Source organism: Lissotriton helveticus, chromosome 3_1 (assembly GCF_964261635.1).
Source record: "Lissotriton helveticus chromosome 3_1, aLisHel1.1, whole genome shotgun sequence".
Classification (NCBI taxonomy): Eukaryota; Metazoa; Chordata; class Amphibia; order Caudata; family Salamandridae; genus Lissotriton; species Lissotriton helveticus.
Window position 1 is genome coordinate 1021868337 of NC_136061.1, and position 18711 is coordinate 1021887047.

Here is an 18711-nt window from a genome sequence, read left to right on the forward strand (position 1 = left end):
CTTCTTAGCTCCACCCACCGCCCCTGCACTCCTCCACCCTCCCAGGAACTACTTAATGGCAGCCGCGTCCATCCCCACCACTGGCACGCCAAAGGCAAGCCCATCTGCACCCGTCCGCACTCGTCCGCACTTAGACTGCGCCCAGTGCCATAACTCCTGGTCAAATCACCCTCCACCACTACTCAGCAGCGACCCTTTGCATGCCCATCCACCCGCTGCTGCCACACTGCACCTCTCAGCACGGACATTTCTCCTGCTTCCACTGCTGCTTTACCTGGAGCAGCATGCCCTCCCACTCACCCCATACTCTGACTCCCATGTCACCCACTCATGACCTCACCTCCCGAAATAGCACTCTTGCATGCATGTTCCTCATTACGGGCTTGCTCATATACAGCCCAAATGTGGGATCTCCTCAGAAGCAGCACACAAGACCTTCTCTTCCTGACAAAATCCTGAATTAACCCCACCTCATCTCCTGACTACGCTGTGGCCATCCCAGCAGAATACAAGATCACATACCAAGACCGCCTTCAGAAACCTGAAGGAGGGCTTACCATCATATATAAAGACACCCTGAATTGCTCTAACTCCACTGACTCCTCCTTCAAGGAGCATGGGCACTTCCACCTACAAGCAAATGTCAGACCAACTCTTAAGGGCACCCTCGCATACAGACCACTAAGCAACTTTAGCAGCCTCATCAATGAATTCATCACCCCCCTTCACCATCAACTCCAAGGACTTCCTACTTCTCTGTGATTTCAATTTTTACCTGGAAGACCCCTCAAACCACTGCTCCACCGATCTCCTTGAGGGCCTGCACAACATAGGACTTTCCCAGCTCATCACGAAACCAACACACAGCTCAGGACACACGCCTCTAGCAACAGCATCAACTACCACTCTACCTCGCCACTCACATCGACCGCCCACTCTGTACTCCACTTCAGAATTTCCACACCACTAGATAATACTTCTATCAGCACCGACCTACATTGCCAGAACTGGAACAGAATAATGAAAACTGACCCGTGCAGTGCTCTCGAAACAGACCAACCCAGCACCACCGACAACCTAGTCGAGGACATCACCAACTTAAACCTGACACTCTTGCACCCAACAAGATTCATAAACACCACAGAACCAACTAACAGCCTGCCTGGTACACAGAAGAACTCCAGGACTCCAAAAGGTACTCCAAACATCTGGAAAGGAAATGAAGAGCCAACCACGATGCCAAAGCCAGATCAACCTACAAATCCACTCTGAGATATTACCACGTCCTTCTGAGAGACACCAAGAGAAGGTCCCTCACCAACCGAATAGAAGTCGGCTCCAACAACAGCATAGAAATCTTTGATATCATCATGGAATTCTTCACCTCAAAAACCTCAGCCAACTCCATCATCCCCTTACATGAACTCTGTAACAGCCTTTTCCACAGAAAAATCGAAAAGATACCTAATAACTGCGACAAACAACTGAACCCAGAGGATATCCTAGGCAATCTTCCCACCTCCCATGTGGATACACACCTAACCAACTGGAGAATATCCCACAGAGGAAGATACTGCTTCAATCATGAAAAACGTCTACTCTGGGGCCCCCGCAGACCACTGTCCACATTATATCTACACTCTAAGAGGGCCTCTGACCAGCAAATTACTGACGCACATCAACTCCTCCCTAGCTTCTGCATCCTTCCCCAAGGTCTAGAAACATGAGGCAGCCTCTGACCTCCTCAAGAAACAATCAGCAGACCCCCAAAGAGTTGAGCAACCTCCGCCCCATCTCCCTACTACGGTGCACAGCCAAAGTTATAGAGAAAGCAATCAACCATCAACTCACTAACCACCTGGAACTCCACAATCTTCTTGAATACACCCAACCTGGTTTCTGTATCAACCATAGCATGAAGACAGCACAGACAAGATCCGCACTTTATTGGGCAGAGGAGAAACAGCCAAACTGCTGGACCTCTCTGCTACTTTCGACTCTAGCCTCATCAAAAGACTTCACGCAACAGGCATCTAAGGTCCAGCCCTTGAATGGATATGCTCCTTCCTCACAGGAAGAACACAGAGAGTCAGACTCCCATCCTACACATCAAAGCAGAAGGACGTGATCTGTAGAGTCCCTCAAGGATCTTCTCTCAGCGTCACTCTGTTCAACATTTGCATTGCACCACTCATGGACGTCATCCGATCCCACAGCATCTCCTATGCCGATGACACCCAGCTCAATCTCTCAATGTCCACAAGTACGCCACAACAAGATCCATCTTCACCAAATGCATGATCTGCATAGTGGAATGGATGAAAAACAACTGCCTTAAACTCAACTCTGACAAAACGGAAGTGCTGATCTTTGGGAACAAGAACTTCCCCTGGGACTCCACTTGGTGGTCATCAGAGCTTGGTCCAAACACCTATCCCCTCCAACCATGCAAGAAACCTGGGAATCATCCTAGACAACACACAACATGGCCTCACAGGTGAACGCAGTAAGCTCCTCCTGCTTTCGCATTCTTAGGAAAATCTTCAAAAGCCTCCTCTTGAATACCAGGTGTACTGTCACTCAAGCCCTAGTCATTAGCAGACTGGACTAAGGCAACACTGTCTTTTCCGTAATTTCCAGCCACTTCCTCCAAGGACTTCAGACCATCCAGAACGCCTCAGCCATACTCATCCTATGCCTCTCTTGTTGCACACACATCACACCACTCCTCCGAGAACTCCACTGGCTGCTGATACACAGATGCTTCCAATTCAAATTCCTCAAGCATGCATATAAGGCGCGGCACAACATAGGACCAGCATACCTTAAGTGCTCCTTTCTTACAAACATTAATAACCATGGACATGCTAGCAAGTTAAAGTATTCATAAAAATTATGATCTCTGCATTCTTACTAGGGCAGCAAAGCATTATACAACAACAAATTTAGTATCATTAACCTTTCTCTTGACTATTTTGCAAACCTTCATGTATTAATTCTTTGTGTCGGTCTTGGAAATGAAAGTGATCATTATGTTGTGTTCTCTTTTTCTTGTGCTTCACAGATACGCCAAAGATGATATGAATATTAGAGATCAGCCATTTGGAATTCAGGCAAGCTCCAGCATTTTTTTATGTGTTGCTGTCAAGCATCAGTTCATGTATATGTTGACTAACCGCACTAAACTTCTTTTCTAGCTGTTTATGGTTGGGAGGGAGGGCATGGAGATGAAATATAGGAGACACTTGACAGCTCCCCCAAACCAATCTCATATCCCTTTCTGCCATTCCTAAAGAGTATATTTGAGACAGGGGATAAGATATGGGATGTTAGAGACTGGTTCTTTCTCTCTTCTTTACAACTCTCGGTATAACTCTCTACACACTGAGAAAGGTGTGAGGAAAGAGGGGGGGTAGGGACTGTTCAAGGAAACATGGAAAAGGGGAAATTAAATTTAAAGGCAGACATGGTGCACGTGTTTTCATACTAGGGAGAGGCACAGAGCTAAAAGCATGAAGAGAGAACTCAAAAGCACAAAGACTGAGGGGGTGCCTTTACCTCAATGCAGAACTTTAAAGCAGCACCTGTGCCGCGCCGTGGTGGCAGTGCCTCGGGAGCATGAGATGAAGAGACCACAGAGATACAGAGGTGAACAGGGTAAAAACTGAAATTAGTGAATTTATGGTGGAGAGAGAAAAGCTCATGCATGCATACGCAAGCAAAAGCACTTCCCACAGTTGGGCATAGTCACATATGCACACACAAGCTACATAACAAAATTATAATCCCCTCAAATACACAGAAGTTAATAACAGTGTGTGTGATCTGTAGTTGGTTTTGTTAACTAGCACCTTTGTAGCACACAGTCTGTCGTTTATATGCTTGAGTTGAACACACCGTCTACACACCCCTCATACAGATTCTCATTCTATAAAACATTTTGTGTGGCACGGAGTGTGTGATCTCTGTAGTTTATGTTAGATGTATACACTGATGAATCCCTTTTATCTACAGATCACTAGAAGTAAAGAAAATTAGTTCAGTAAACAATAAGGCAGATTTAGAGACTGTGCTGTGGTAACTGAGTCAGGTCCCTGTTGTGATTGTCCATTACTTGCTCTTGTCTCTGCCCACCTTCCTGCTGTAGCCTTGAGGTATAACTCACTATGGACTCTGGATTTTCTCCCTCCTCTTTCGCACATTGTTTTTCTTTACTGTCTCCTGCTACTCTTTTCTGCCTCTCCCAGCTTTTCCAACCTGCTCTGCCTACTTTTGGCTGCTCATTTCCACCACTCCCTGCTCATTTCTGCGTTTTCCCACATGCTGTTTCTCACGTCTCACTGCATGTTTCTTTCTCTTCCCTGTTCTCTGGACTTCGTAGCTCTTTTCACTTGCTACTCTTTTCCCTCTCTCTCCCTGATCTATACTCTTGCAATATTAGTCTCTCTGTCTTTTTGCCAATGTTGTTGCCCTTCACTGTCTCCTTGTTTTACTCTTCCTCCTGTAACCACTACACTTTATATCTCTTCCTACCCTATCAGCACTCTGTATCACCATTTCTCTGTCTCTCTGTTGAATTTCTGTTTCTCCCAACCATAGCTGGCAAGTTTTCAGATTGGTTATGTGTGACATTTCCATGGTTTTAGTGCACTCGTGAGTGCAATTAACAGCCAAATGTGTAACAGTTAGAGTGACACTTTCTCACGAATAAAACCAAGCAATAAAGTGCATGGAAAGAGATGAATATCAGAAATTACATCCTTATGAGCAATGAGAAGCTCTCAAAACAACGTGAACCTGCTGTAAACTGGAAGGTTAACATTAGGCTTATAATGGACACTAACTCTCTGCAAATTTTGCCCTTTCTGTCGCTGGCTGGGACCGCATAGCACTATAATAAAGATACCACTGTTCACCACTGCTCCAACCAGTATTGAGTTCCGTTTCTCTAGTGTTACACACAAAACATTTGCAGTTATTGCATTAAAATCGAGCATCACCAAATCCTATTTCAGTGGATGCTGATATCTTGGCTTTTAAACTCTGGAGCAGCTGGAAATCACCATACACCATTCCTCACACATACATAACATTCATTCTAACTGTGAAGCAAGTTTAACCCCTGGAATTTTGGAAATATAACATACCTCTTGTGTAAACTAACTGGAGTAATTGCAGTGGCCTAATAGGGTTAAAGCACATGCTGCAGAGATCAGATGAGTGAACTGTGCAGAGTCGGAGACAGTGTGTGACTCATCTAGATTGGCTGGCTTTGACAACGGTGCCTAGAGTGTATGCGACTGAGTGCTTCTGCTGGGAAAGCGGCAGGCTTGTCCCTTGAGCATCTCCATGGTGTGTTTCCGGCTGGGCTTGGTAGAGGGTCCATGGGATGCAGCAGAAGGCGGCATTTGAGGACTAAGGTGAGCCTGGTCAACTGGCTACCCGCCACAATGGAGGAAATTGCTCACTTCACCAGTAATCAGCCCCTGGCTGGATCTGAGATTACTTAGGGAGAACCATATCATCTTGTGCGTGCGTCCACTTGTTTGGGCAGACACGGATCAGAACAGGAAAAACAATCTGGTCATCACTGAAGGCTGGTGGATTTTAAATGCGGTGTGGTGGAAACTTTACACCGGAGTATAATGTGCGAACGCAGGGAGCAAGAACTTAATAAAAAGGAGGGTGTATGGGCTTCTCCCACCGCAAGAAAATGTTTTGAAAAATTGATTCAAATGATGGATTTTATAGCATATGGCCAGTTATTGAAACTTTCCACTTCAGAGTAAGGCAAAGAGCAACAACCCAGTGTATTGTGTTTTCACCAAGATTTAACCACACACATAGGTATGCATTGATAAAAGAACAATAAGATCTCAGTTAAAGACATTTATTTGTGTACAATACATTTTGCTAGCAATTGCTTTTCATGATTCTGTTGCCTGTTTCAGCCTTTTGGCTACTCAAGAGACTTAGACCAGAAGCAGTTAGGCAAACATCCTTCATACTAAGTGGACACTGTAACTCTAATTCTGGCAATACCCACGTATTGCTGTCCCTGACATAATGTACCATCCATTCTAGTCGTTTTCAACCAAGATACTCAGTGCCAGCTATGACGGACTCTGTAAGTGCCTTGCTTCGTCTCTGCAGAAGCCATCTGGGCATTTCCTGCTGTTGGGCTAATTTTTCTTGGGCTAATTTTTCTTTGACTTTTTATTATGTCCATTCTTGCCCTTGTAGTCCACTAATGACACACACTGCCCACATTAAACATATTTTTATAAACTTGTACACATACCTGTGTCTCTGAATAGCTACTGATATTGCTTTTGTGTTGCAGTTGTTTCTGATGTGTCAGTGCATCACGCCAGGTTTAGATGTCATGGAGTTTTAAAACGACTTTAGGGAAGGCACCGTGTTGCACACAATTTGAAACCAGTTGTTTTTACAATTGGTTTAAAAGGTCGGCAGTAGGCACCAGCCACTGCTTAGTGACATGCTCTCTTCTAAAGCCACTGATAGTCCCCCTCGCCCTTCAAAGCCGGAAGCGAGGGTGCTAACTTCGCATGCTGCCAAGATGTTGTAGTAATCTGCTTCTTATGTAATGCATCTCCCTGGCCCTGGTTCTCTGACTGATGCTCTAGCTATATGAATGTTATGGATGTTTGTACTTGAAGGTGGAGCTGTTGGAGAAGATGGGCTGAGCAGCCAGGAGGCTGTTCCTGGTGGGGCTTAAATTAAGGCTTATATTAGGAACTTACATTAAGACTTACATTGGAACTTACTAAGCTGTGACTTAAGGAAAAAACTACAAATACAAGAACTGTCTACTGGACTTCTTTATTTCTACAGATGTATATACAGATGTATATCTGCATGGGCGGGGTCATAAAGGACCAGAAACAGCATGCGAGCCAAGCTAATAAGTGTACCTCATTGAAGGGGTGTCATACAAATGCCTCAATACTCCCTTTCACACACTCACATTACTGCTTGGTAGGGATTCCTTTTCTCTTTTTGCATCTTTTTATCTCCCAGAAATACACGTGCTTCTTCATCTTTAGCAATACTGGTTGGTGTCTTGCAAAAACATGCGTTAGGTAGTCTTTATTTAGAAATTAGATTGCGTTCAACATGTTTTTCCAAACACGTGTATAAAATGGCACCAGCCAACCAGAATTCCACTGGAGACAGTAGTGGAAACTGGACATCATTTAGGCCTTCACCAAGCACAACTCTTAATTGTACCTGAATTATCATTTGTCACTGGCCTCCTGGAATTCCGAATTTCTTGTCCGAGGCCCCTAACCAGGTCAGCAACTCAAAGTCACAGCAGGACAGCAGTAACTAATTAGAAATCCTCTGCATGTGGCGATCAGTCGAGGAGACCCGCGAAGACCAGGGGCAGGGATCCGGTTGATCCAGTATCTCCCCTCAGGAAAATAAAAGGAAGTGGGCCTCACCGCTATGCTATTCATTCCCCACGGATGGAACATACACCGGTGAAAACGGGTGTTTCCTCCTCCTGGGCTCAAACTGGTGCTGGAGGGAAGGAGAATTACTCAAGTCCACAGCCTGTGTCATATTAGCATAAGAGGTGGCTCTCGTTTAAAGCCATTGTGGGACCGGGATAGGCCTCATTGCATACCACATCAATCGGTGAAGTGTATTACTTGCATTAATATTTCATTTTGCAGGTGATTTAGTAAATATATGCATTATGGAGCAGCGCCATCTAGTGGTCCATATAAGTGCCAGAGCTCAATGTTGATGATAAGGTAGGGGATGCCTTCAAGGGGTTTATTCCACCAAATATTTCACAAGTTTTGAAAAAATGAATAACCGGCCTAAGTTAATTTGGCCCAAGCTCAGCAGTAGCAAATCACTTTGTGGATTTACAGTGAAACAATCTTCAAACAGTTATTTGAAAAATTGAATTAAAAATTACAAATTACAAAGAACAAAAAAGCACAGAAACCGGTGTATATAGAAAAATATATTCACTTTATATATTTGAGAGGGTACTAGAGTGTGTATAAACAATGTGACAAGAAGAAAATAGTGTAGAATCAAAACACCTTCACTGTTTCTGTGCTTTTTTGTTCTTTGTTCTTTGCAATTTGTAATTTTTAATTAATTTTTTTAAATAACTGTTTGAAGATTGTTTCACTGTAAATCCACAAAGTGATTTGCTACTGCTGTGCTTGGGCCAAATTAACTTAGGCCTGTTATTCATTTTTTCAAAACTTGTGAAATATTTGGTCGAATAAACCCATTGAAGGCATCCCCTACCTTATCATTTATATAGCCCAAGCCCTCAAGGGTATATTGGGTCTCCCACTTTGTGTATAATAATAGAGCTCAATGTTGGCACAAATGAAACGGAGCTGCTAACATAAAGAATATATTCCTATCAAGTTTGCACTAAATCAAAACAGAAAAAAACGTATTTTGTTGTCCATGGCGAGTTCCTTACTTAAATTGGGCCCAGTCTTCTTCTTGACATTGCTGCAATATACCAGGAGAGTCTGGCTCAGCTCCACGATGCTTCTGAAGTGAAAACAACACTATGCTAAACACATGTGTTCCCACTGCACTCCTCCTACTATTCGCCTCCTCTCTTGATAACTGGCAAGTTGTTGCCACCGACTACCTCATCGGCCTCTCACGCCCCGCCCATGAAAGTAAATGGAGCTCTGCTAACTCTTTCCTTAAGTGCCCGGAAAGCAATCCTGTGTATGCCTTTTTAAATCACACACACCCTCTATTATGCTGTTGTGGGAATGAGCCTTTTTAGGTTCCCACCGGTGCAGGGGTTTACCCTTATATGTCCACTGGTTCTTAAACAAACAAAGAAGAGATTGGCACAGAAGCTGTAATATCAAAGAAATATGTTTTATCAACCTCTCATGAGGGCTGGGAGGCCTTAGGGTAGCCATGTGCTTTATAAGTGTCATTTTCATTTCATTTCGTTTAATTTCATGCGTGGGACTACGTCAATACAGTACCCTCAGGCTACTGTAGGAGGTAGTTGAAGGAATACAGAAACCAAGGGTGTTATATACTCTATTTACAGCTGAGTAAGCATGGAGACTCAGAGGAGGTACAGGCAAATACAGGAATAGTTATTGACTAACATTGGCATACAAATATGTCTTGGTCAGCAAAGTGGGAGGGGAAACATTACTGCTTACATCAGTTGAAACAGCCTGATAGTCTAAGACAGGTGCATTCTAGCAGCTACAGGCCTTTCTGAGCATGCGCAGTGCTCTGGCACAGCACTGAAGGAGTTAACTATAGTTGATGACTCAAGCAGAATGGAAAATCAGGCAACAGTGAAGACGGAAGAAGCACGTGGCTAACACATGGCTAACTAAAATGGATGCCACAAACAAAATGGCTTCAGCTTATGCTAACGGTAATTTCTGCAATTTCCACACTGTCACTGATGTAGCTTGCGCCTGCAGGTTGAAGAAAACGTATCCCGGCTGGCACATGGGCAGCAGTACATGTCCAAAATCCATCTCCCTCCCCCCATTTTAATGAAACACGGATTCGACCCACTTAAACACCTCTCTCCTTGCTTCTCCATCAGGGTAGGACAGCGATGACCATTTAACCATTTATCAACAGCCGCCCTTGCTGGTCATGCAGCCAGGTGCTGCCTGCCTTCCCCGAGCAGCCCCCCTTCTTGATGTGTGTCCTAGAGAGACCGGACAGGGCTGTGATGGAGTGAGCACAATTTGTTTCAAATGTATCCACTGACTAAGACTATGCTGGCCTGTGATCACTTTTGCAACAAGTTCCCAGGCCAACGGGCAGGCTGAGGCACAGCTGCAATGCACGCAGATTAAGCATCATGCGCAAGGCTGCTTGGAGCCCCTCATGATCATCACTACAGTGTCAGGGAGCTGTGTAAGTATGACTAATTCATTTTTATGTGGTAATAGGGCCACTAGGACTAAAATGCATTAGTCTAACCCCTGATGCGTGGTATTTGGCAGGGCTACCCAGCGCTATTGATCGGTGGCGGCCGGTATGACTCGCGGGAGGGTTAGGGTGGGTGCAGTGGGATGAGGGGAAACGCGAGGCTTAAGAAAAATAAATTGCAAACTTACGTTGCCGCTGCCACCAGGTCCCACATCTCTGCTCCTTTCTCTTGCTTTCCTCGTGGGACAGGAAGCCAGGAAGTGCCAGGCTCCCCTGACCAATCACAACACTGCATTGCAGCATTGTGATTAGTTTTGAGTGTCCTGTTGCCACAGTCAACCAAGGAAAGGGGCCTGGGCTTGTTCTCCACGCAGGCTGTATGTAAGACAGCCTACATTGAGAATGGGGAAAGTGTGCATGAATGGTTTGGCCGGCACAAGAGGGCCAACTAAACAGTCATTGCTCACTTAGTAGTGGGCAAACCACTCCTGCCCTGCTCAGTGAGCAGAGCAGCCCCGCCCACCCGCAAAGGAAATATAAAATGATAATAACTCAAAGTTATTATCATTCTATATTTCTTTTCTGCTGCTCGAAAGCAGTGAGGCGACACTCCTCCACCATAACGGAGGAGCCGCCACTCCTGTTGATAAGCATTGAGCTTTCAGGAGTCAGCTCATTCTCCATTGCTAGTGATGATACTCCTGCAGAAAGATGGCTGCATTCAACAATTAGACTTCCAACCACATCTCTCTTCTTTGCTTTTTGTGTACACAGTCTTGATTCTTTGCATACTCTTCTTTACATCTCTCTGCTGCTTCACATCTAGGTTTAAGCTTCTTAAACAACTATCACTTCCTTAGGTTTGTTACTTATACGTGTCTCTGTACCCTTTACAAAATGTAATATTGAGTGAAAACTAACCCTTGCTACATTTGTGAACTGCAGCATTAGGTGTGCTGTATCCCAAGTACTATTTGTGAACTAATATGTTGAGTGAATTACACCACTTGCATCATGTGAGAGATCTATGTTACTACCAGCTATATTCCTCATCCACAGGCAGTGCTCTTTCCAGAATATTGTATCTGATATGAACAAGAATTATACTCTGCTTTTGCATGTTAGATTATGTTTTCACATACACGTGAAGGAATGGCTCTTTTCAAAACTGAGAGGAGCCTTTGTTAAAGCATTGTGGTGAAATTCTCATGATTAATTTTGGGTGGCAGGGATCTTGGGTAGATAAAACTGTGTGGTGTAAATAAAGCTGATTATACTAACACAATTATCTTAATGTGCAATTGGTAGATTTGTGCATTTCAGGTACAGCTTCAAATAACTCATTTGTAATTTTCTTCCACCTACCAGCATGGTTATTTGGCTGTTATGTGCCTGTTGATGTTAGAAATATGTATTGTGTATTTGGATAGCCATACAAGCTGTGGGAGCAAACTAGAATATCAGCTCATTTAATGATGACGAGTGAGACACTTGACCTATTCTGTCATCATTCACATACAGGGAGGTGACTTGTCCTGCTCCGGTAACAATGCATTGCTGGCGTTAGGGTGCAATTCCCATTGACAGCCCTGTATTCTTAAAGCTGGCCGACAACAGTGTTAGTACTGATACCACACTGATGGCCTGTGATACTAACACTACACCGTCTATAGGGTTCTGTGTTAACAATTAACATGCATCGATATTCCCCCTTTCTTAATACTAACTTTCTTTTTTCACCATGCAAGGATGGGAGTATTGTTATCACACTGTTGGGGTGCTATAGGAACACTCCAGACCCTAGGAGTGTTTGCAGATTCATATGCCCAACATATGCTTTTATCATTAGTCGCCTGAGCGGAGACTCCACTTGTGACTAAAACTTACACTCTAATATGGTGGTAGTGGTTAGCGATCTAGCTGTTATACATCCAGCAGTGTGCCGCCGGCCGCGTGCGTTGTAGATGTGATCGTTTATCTGCCCTGGCCACCCAGCTCTGAGTAGCTGCACGGTGCTGGGAGAGACAACTTGTTTGGCGACATGCCCTCGCCAGAACCGCATGCCCCTTCCCATCGACAGTTTCCACACTGGAGAATGCACACAGGATAATACCATGGGCAACCTTTCAGTATTCTGCTCAGTGCCACACAAAGTACGGTTGGTTGGATCACCATAAGAATTTTAACCTCTATCTCTTCCCTGACCACGCCCCCTATGAATCTTGCTTCACCTTCCAGTTGAAGAAAATTCTACAGTACTGTATCGAGAGGTGTTAGGTGCACTGAATAATCCACCAGCAGCCAACGCCCCTAACATGTTCAGCAAACAAGACCCCTTCAACACTGAGAACAGTGAGGATGCTGGCCCTTCAGGTTTTCCACCACATGAGCCATCACCCAGCCCAGAGGCCTTCTCTTCCAGTGGCTCTGAACTAGAGGAAGAAAAAAAGGCTCCACAAGCCTCCCAAGACCAGTGGCCCTCAAATCAAGACACTACAAGGGTCATACGTTTGGTTGGCCCACTACCGTGTCTAAGTCTTCCAAGTGGCCTAATACCTAGGTAGAGCACGCTCCCAAGGGAGTCTGACATCGAGCCATGTACACAAAACACCTCAGCCTCCAGAACCTCTGTCGCTTTTGGTCTGTGGTCAGCATCAAATGAAGGCCTCTGATCTGAGGAAAGACCTGTACAAGGGCGTTGATCCCTCTCTGCCATCGAACCCCAATGCCATTCAAGGCCATTGACTTCATTTAAGGCTGACGGCGACTTTTAGGCCATCGTCAATGCTAAGAACCTCCTCATGACTGAATCTAAAGATTCAGAGAATCCAACCCCTCAAAAGCTGCATGAGAAGCTCAATGTGAGTCAGAAGCAGCTCTTAATCCTTCCCCTTACTGGTAACATTTTGGCAAAACCATCCCAGCATAAACTCACAAAGACTCTGCAGCTAAAGAGGAGACTGGCATTTGAGGAGACACCTGCATCAGAAACCCCTTGGAGTCCGATGATTAAGAACCATAGAGAAAGGGGCACCAGCCCTCCCCCTTTTGCTCCACCTCCAACTTCTTACTCTCCATCCCTACTCCTTCACCTCCACTACCACCTACACCATTTGGCGCACAGACCCTATGACATCCTTCAAGCCAGGACCCACAGATGACCTATGGGAGAACTATGATTTCAACCTTATGAGCTAACCAGACCTATGCCATTACCACATAAGGGCATCTCCTCCCAACCACGCAATGGCCTGTCATGAGGCCATCCAGCAGGCAAGCTCCTTTCCAAGGTGGCTATGTACATCTTCCATGAGAGACTATTTCCCAATCGGTATGCTGTCCGAGTTGGTGCTGGTGGTACAATTTTTATCCATGCTCAAGGGCATGCTCAAGTCTTCCCTGCAGACATTCAGGGAACCAGTGAAGGACACAGTAGTAAAACCCATGGTGAGGAAGAAGTGCAAGTCTTTGCTCATTGACACTCTTCTTCGGGGGGCATCTCCTTCCTGGCTCCCCAGCAGTGCACACCACCCACAAATAGGCTTCTGCTCAAGCCACATGCGCCACCCCACCGCCTGAAAAAGCAAGCAAGATGCCGGATACAGTCAGTATGAGTGACTCTAGGGCTAGTTACCCACTGGTGCATAGCCAATTCTGTGGAATTCCTCTCCCAAAAGAGTAGAGCAAAGTGGGAGGAAATGCAGGAGCTGGTGAAGCATCTCCTTGATGAGTTTAGAATAACAGGGGAGGGGATGGTGTCCAAAGGCAAGACCTCTTTCAACACAACCCTTGATGCCATGAACAAAGCTTCCCTGGAGAGTAACACCAGTGTTCTTATCAGATTCCATCTCAAGTTCTAAGCCACTGGTTCTGCAGCTTCTACTCAACCTGCTCTTTGATGGGGAACACCAATTTGGGACTCTGATTATTGAGATGCTGGAAAAGATAAAGAAGGAAACTTGTATAGTGAAATCGATGGGTGCTCTTCAAACTAGTTTCCTCCAGAAACTCCTTTCAGCAACCTCAAAAGGGCATGAAGGCCACCTCTCCTTTTCCTACCCATTCATATAGGAGGCAGAAGCCGCCTTTCTACCAACAGTTGGGCAGGGGGTACACCAGATGCATACAGAGGCAGTAACAACAAAGGCAGAGAGAGTGCCGGCTCAGGTAGAGTCTGCACCTCTAAGCACTGACTTGCCCCAAGTCCCCCCTGATCACACATCACCTGTCGGAGGGAGATTACAGGATTTCTACTATTACTGGGTGGAAATCATATCAGATCAGTGGGTACTGGCGTTGGTTTGCCACAGCTACTACCTAGATCTTCTCACAACCCCTTATATCATCCAACCCCGGACACATACCCTCAGAAGAGAACATCACCACTTCTAAGGGAGGAAATCCAGGCGCTCCTCCACAAAAGAGTCATAGAAAAAGAGTGCTGTTCACTACCGGGGCAAAGGCATCTACTCTTTACTTCCTCATCCCCAAGAAGGATGGCTGCCTCATGCCAGTCTTGAACCTCAGGCCCTTCAATCGGTACATCCTTTTGGAACATTTCTACATGACGGCTCTGCAGGAAGTCATCCCTCTTCTCCTACAAGGTGACTCCATGACTGTGCTAGACCTGAAGGATGTCTATTTTCACATCCCCATCCACCCCGTCCACCGATGCTACATCCACTTTGTGTTATGTGGCCATCATTACCATTTCAAAGCCCTTCCCCATGAGGATATCAAGGACCTTCACAAAGTGCCTAGCATTGGTAGCTGCTCATCTAAGGAGGAGGGTGTATTTGTCGATTGACTGATCTAGAGGGCATGCAACAACAATGCCTACTTCACACCCAAGCTGCAAACTCCCTGCTTCATGCAGTGGGATTACCTATAAATGCCACCATGTCTCACCTACAACCTGTGCAAGTCCAAACCTTCCTCAGGTCCATATACAACAGTCACAAGCAAAGCCTACCCCAGCCAGCAAAGAGTGACTTTCCAGCAGCTCTTGCCTCTTTTTCATCCCAATCGTCAAATTATATTCTGAACTGTTGTGCGCCTCCTAGGGACTATGGCCACCTGCATTGCCGTAGTACCCTACGCACAATTTTGGCTGCTGCAAGAAAGCCTCACTGGGAAAATGTAATGTTGGTAAAGGATAGCGGCCATTGTGGTCTGCTTTGGTAGAACAGCAACAACCTGTTGCAGGGAAGGCCTTTCTCAGACCTTTTTCACAAGTCACCACTACCACGGATGCCTCTCTTGTGGATTGGGGACAAACCTCAATCAGGCCATTACAAGTGGTGTGTCACCAACCCCTCCCACCACCCACCTCCCCCTATGTAATCGCCAGGGGGCAGAACTTCAATTAACTTGACCTGCTAAGCCCGTGTGCTTCACTTTCAAGAACTTCCTTGAATTCATTTGGGACAAGGTAGTCCTATCAAGACAGACAACGTGACCTTTATTTCCTTCAGAAGCTGGGTGGTTGCTCTCCACCACTCTCCGTGAAAGCTCAGGAGTCCTGGCACTGAGCCCTCTGCTACTACATACGCCTTTGGTGGAGTACCTTCAGGCAGTGGGCAATGGCCTGGCAAACCTGTTCTGCATGACGCTTCAGCAAGTCCACAATTGTGAATGCCACCCACAAGTCCTACTCCAGCACTTTCAACGCTGAAGCTCCCCACAGATCTTTCTGTTCACCACTCCTGTAAACACAAAATGTCCAAACATTGCCTCCAGATACCCACAACCATAGTCCGGGGGCAATATTGTGTGGATATCTTAGCCCATCAACAGAACCTAAGGACTTTGTTTCAAGCATTTGCATCATCCACATACTAGCAACCACTTATAGGTAGTACTGCTTTACAGTCTATGCATTAGAAAAAAGGTGCTGCCGAAAACGGTAACACACACTGTGCACTGTGCACTATGTCCCATGGGACTTTAACAATATAATAAACAGATGATTAGAAAAAAGTTACCATATCAATAAAGAAAATCTTTGGTGTAGTAGCAAAAACGATTGTATTCATTGAATATGCATTAATACATCATAATAAACTGATAGTTATACAATGGTTGTAGATAGCTTGAAGACACTTCAAAAAATAACCATGTGCAATGATAATTTCATAACATTAGCAGAGACAAATACAAAACGTCATACAGTGTACAAATGCTTGAGAACAGCCCGATGCATTTCGGGACATTGATGTCCCTTCTTCAGGGGAAATCTACAAAGGAAACAAGATGTAACTTACTGGTGATGAATTGCACATAATATAACAATATACAAGACATCCTTGGGGGGTAAAAATATTACTATAAAGATAGTGAGAAGAACACAGCCTGGTTGTAACAGTGATAATGCTGGTAGTAGAGAAAGAATCCAGCGAGTGAGGTGAACTAAATAATAAAGCACAATACCATAGAGAAATGAAAGTGCCAGCTGACGAAAGGATGATAAAACTATGGTGAGTGTCTAAAAATGGGTGGTGAGGCATCTGTGAAAAAACATAAAAATAACTGGTGCGTTGATGATACAACCCAAAAACCGTGAGTGTGAAGAAACGAATGGTGGCTACCGGGGGTACCTGATTTAATGGTCTCAAGGAAATGTAAAGGTGCATTCAGCAGCCGACTCAGGTGTAAAAGGAAACGTCTGCGGTGGAGCAGAAATCTACAATGAAACACGGCTGGTATTAGCACGTCAAAATCTACAGAAACCTAGATGAATGACCGAGGCAGGAGCCTCACGGGAAGCTTACCTACGGGTAAATAATGTGCAAACTGCTGGTACTGCTCCAAACGAACTAGCTGGTAAACCGCTGTATGTTATGAAAATGCATCTGTGAAAAAACTGAAAATGAGAGTATCGACCGTGAGATGAATTGAAAATTCCTGTGACACTCATAAAGTGTGAAAATAATGAACCAGTGGCTCAAAATTACCGTGAAAATGACGAGAACTCCACGCGCTTTGGTATTTACCTCCGTCTTGTGAGAATGCATATCGCTGGTGGTGTCCATATTTAAACAAGTCACGTTACGCGATAAAGTAATGAAGGACAATAGAAGGTGTAATGTTGGTCGCCATATTGGAATGGAGTATACGAAACAGTATGCCTATATGGAAGATACAGTCACAACGTGGCATGTGGCGTATAATGAAGGCGACTGAGATCATAAACCGCTGAATACCATGCACTGTGTTGGTAGCAATTGCTTCCACTGGTATTGCGTGCCTAATGAACTGCGACAACGAACGTGTTAGGGTAACAGAATAACGAAAATAGCCGAAAGACAAAAACTGTAAGGAGTGCAAATGAAACAGCTGGTGTACTGGAATGCTGAAATAAGGGTGGTAGGTCAAGAGTTCCAGACGTATCAAATGTTGAGTGGGTGAAAAAATGGAACGAGAAAAGAAACAATAAGTGCTGAAATAATAACTCAAGAAGAAACAACCGGAGTACATGTGATGAAAGAAGGTTGTGACATCAAAGCAAGAGAAAAAGGAGAAAAATAAAGACAACATATCTCTGAATAAAGAGTAGATGAACAACTCATTCAATGTGATCATAGGTCGGAATCAGGAGATACATGCAGGCCAAACGTATAGTTAGGCCACAAGGCAAATGATCCATAAAAACACTACTGCAGTGAGGAATATAATGGCAATAGATAATATAACATTGGAATAATCATCACAGGAAACAAGACACATCAAAACATTGGAAGAATCATCACAGGAAACAAGACATATCAAAACGATCATTAAGGCCTGTCCGATGCATTGTTCCTAGAGTTTGTATCCAAAAGAGTTCCCTTTGGAGGAGCAATCTGTTAATGTCAGTACCTGGTCTACCAATAATTTGTTCGATGATCTGAAACCTTAACTGAGATATAGCGTGTTTAGCCTCATCCCAATGAATTGCTAAGCTGGAAGTTGTGTTCTTGGTGCGAATCCGGCTCTTGTGTTCAGTAATCCTGATTTTTATTTTATGTGAAGTTTTACCAACATATGCCTTGCCACATGGACATTTAATGCAGTAGATCACGTGAGAAGAATTGCAGTCAGTGGTGTGTTTTAACTTGATAGGTTGGCCTGACGTGGGATGAGTTAAAGTATTCCCAATCGTGACATTGTGACAATGAGTGCAGTTGTTACACCTGTGTGTTCCCAACCATTTGCCTGTAGTTTGTATCTAATGGGGCCTAGCCAACAAGGAGCATACGTTCTTCCCTCTTGTGTACGCAAACAAGGGTCGCTCCTTGAAAATGCCCTGAAAGTCTGCCTCATGCTGAAGAAGATCCCAATGCTTACAAATGATGGTTTTAATGGATTGGGAGACAGTGGAGAACTTGGAGACATACACAATGCGTTGACTTGTTTGCGAAGGTATTTTCGACAACAGTTCATGTCGTGGTTTCTGCAGAGCTTTGTGCAAACATGTTTGGATAGTAGTGGGTGGATACCCACGGTCATTAAGTTTCTGTGAATACTCAGTGAGTTTAATCTTAGAAACTTCTGGATCTGAACAAATCCTGCGTATTCGTATAAAATACGAAATACGTCTTGAATTGAACGCATGGAAGCTGCAATTGGAGGTTATCAATCAAAAGTTGGAAACATATGAGAAAGAACTGCAAGAGAGAAAGCTTCGAAAATACAAAAGAGACACCATCAATTACAAGCTTAACGAGGTCTATACATGGGCCGAAATCTATTGTAAAAGGAGGTTTGATCAACGCAAAACAACTTCTACTATGGGTTCTT

At 44.6% G+C, this 18711-nt stretch overlaps 1 protein-coding gene across 1 annotated transcript in view; it reads left to right on the plus strand.

The window, feature by feature from the left end:
- Positions 1–18711, plus strand: part of CIRSR (corepressor of RBPJ and splicing regulator) — a 179070-nt gene that overhangs the window by 83446 nt on the left and 76913 nt on the right. Inside the window, exon 5 of the mRNA XM_078681545.1 lies at positions 3065–3113. Coding sequence (XP_078537671.1) covers positions 3065–3113 — 49 coding nt within the window. The remainder of the gene's footprint in view (positions 1–3064; positions 3114–18711) is intronic.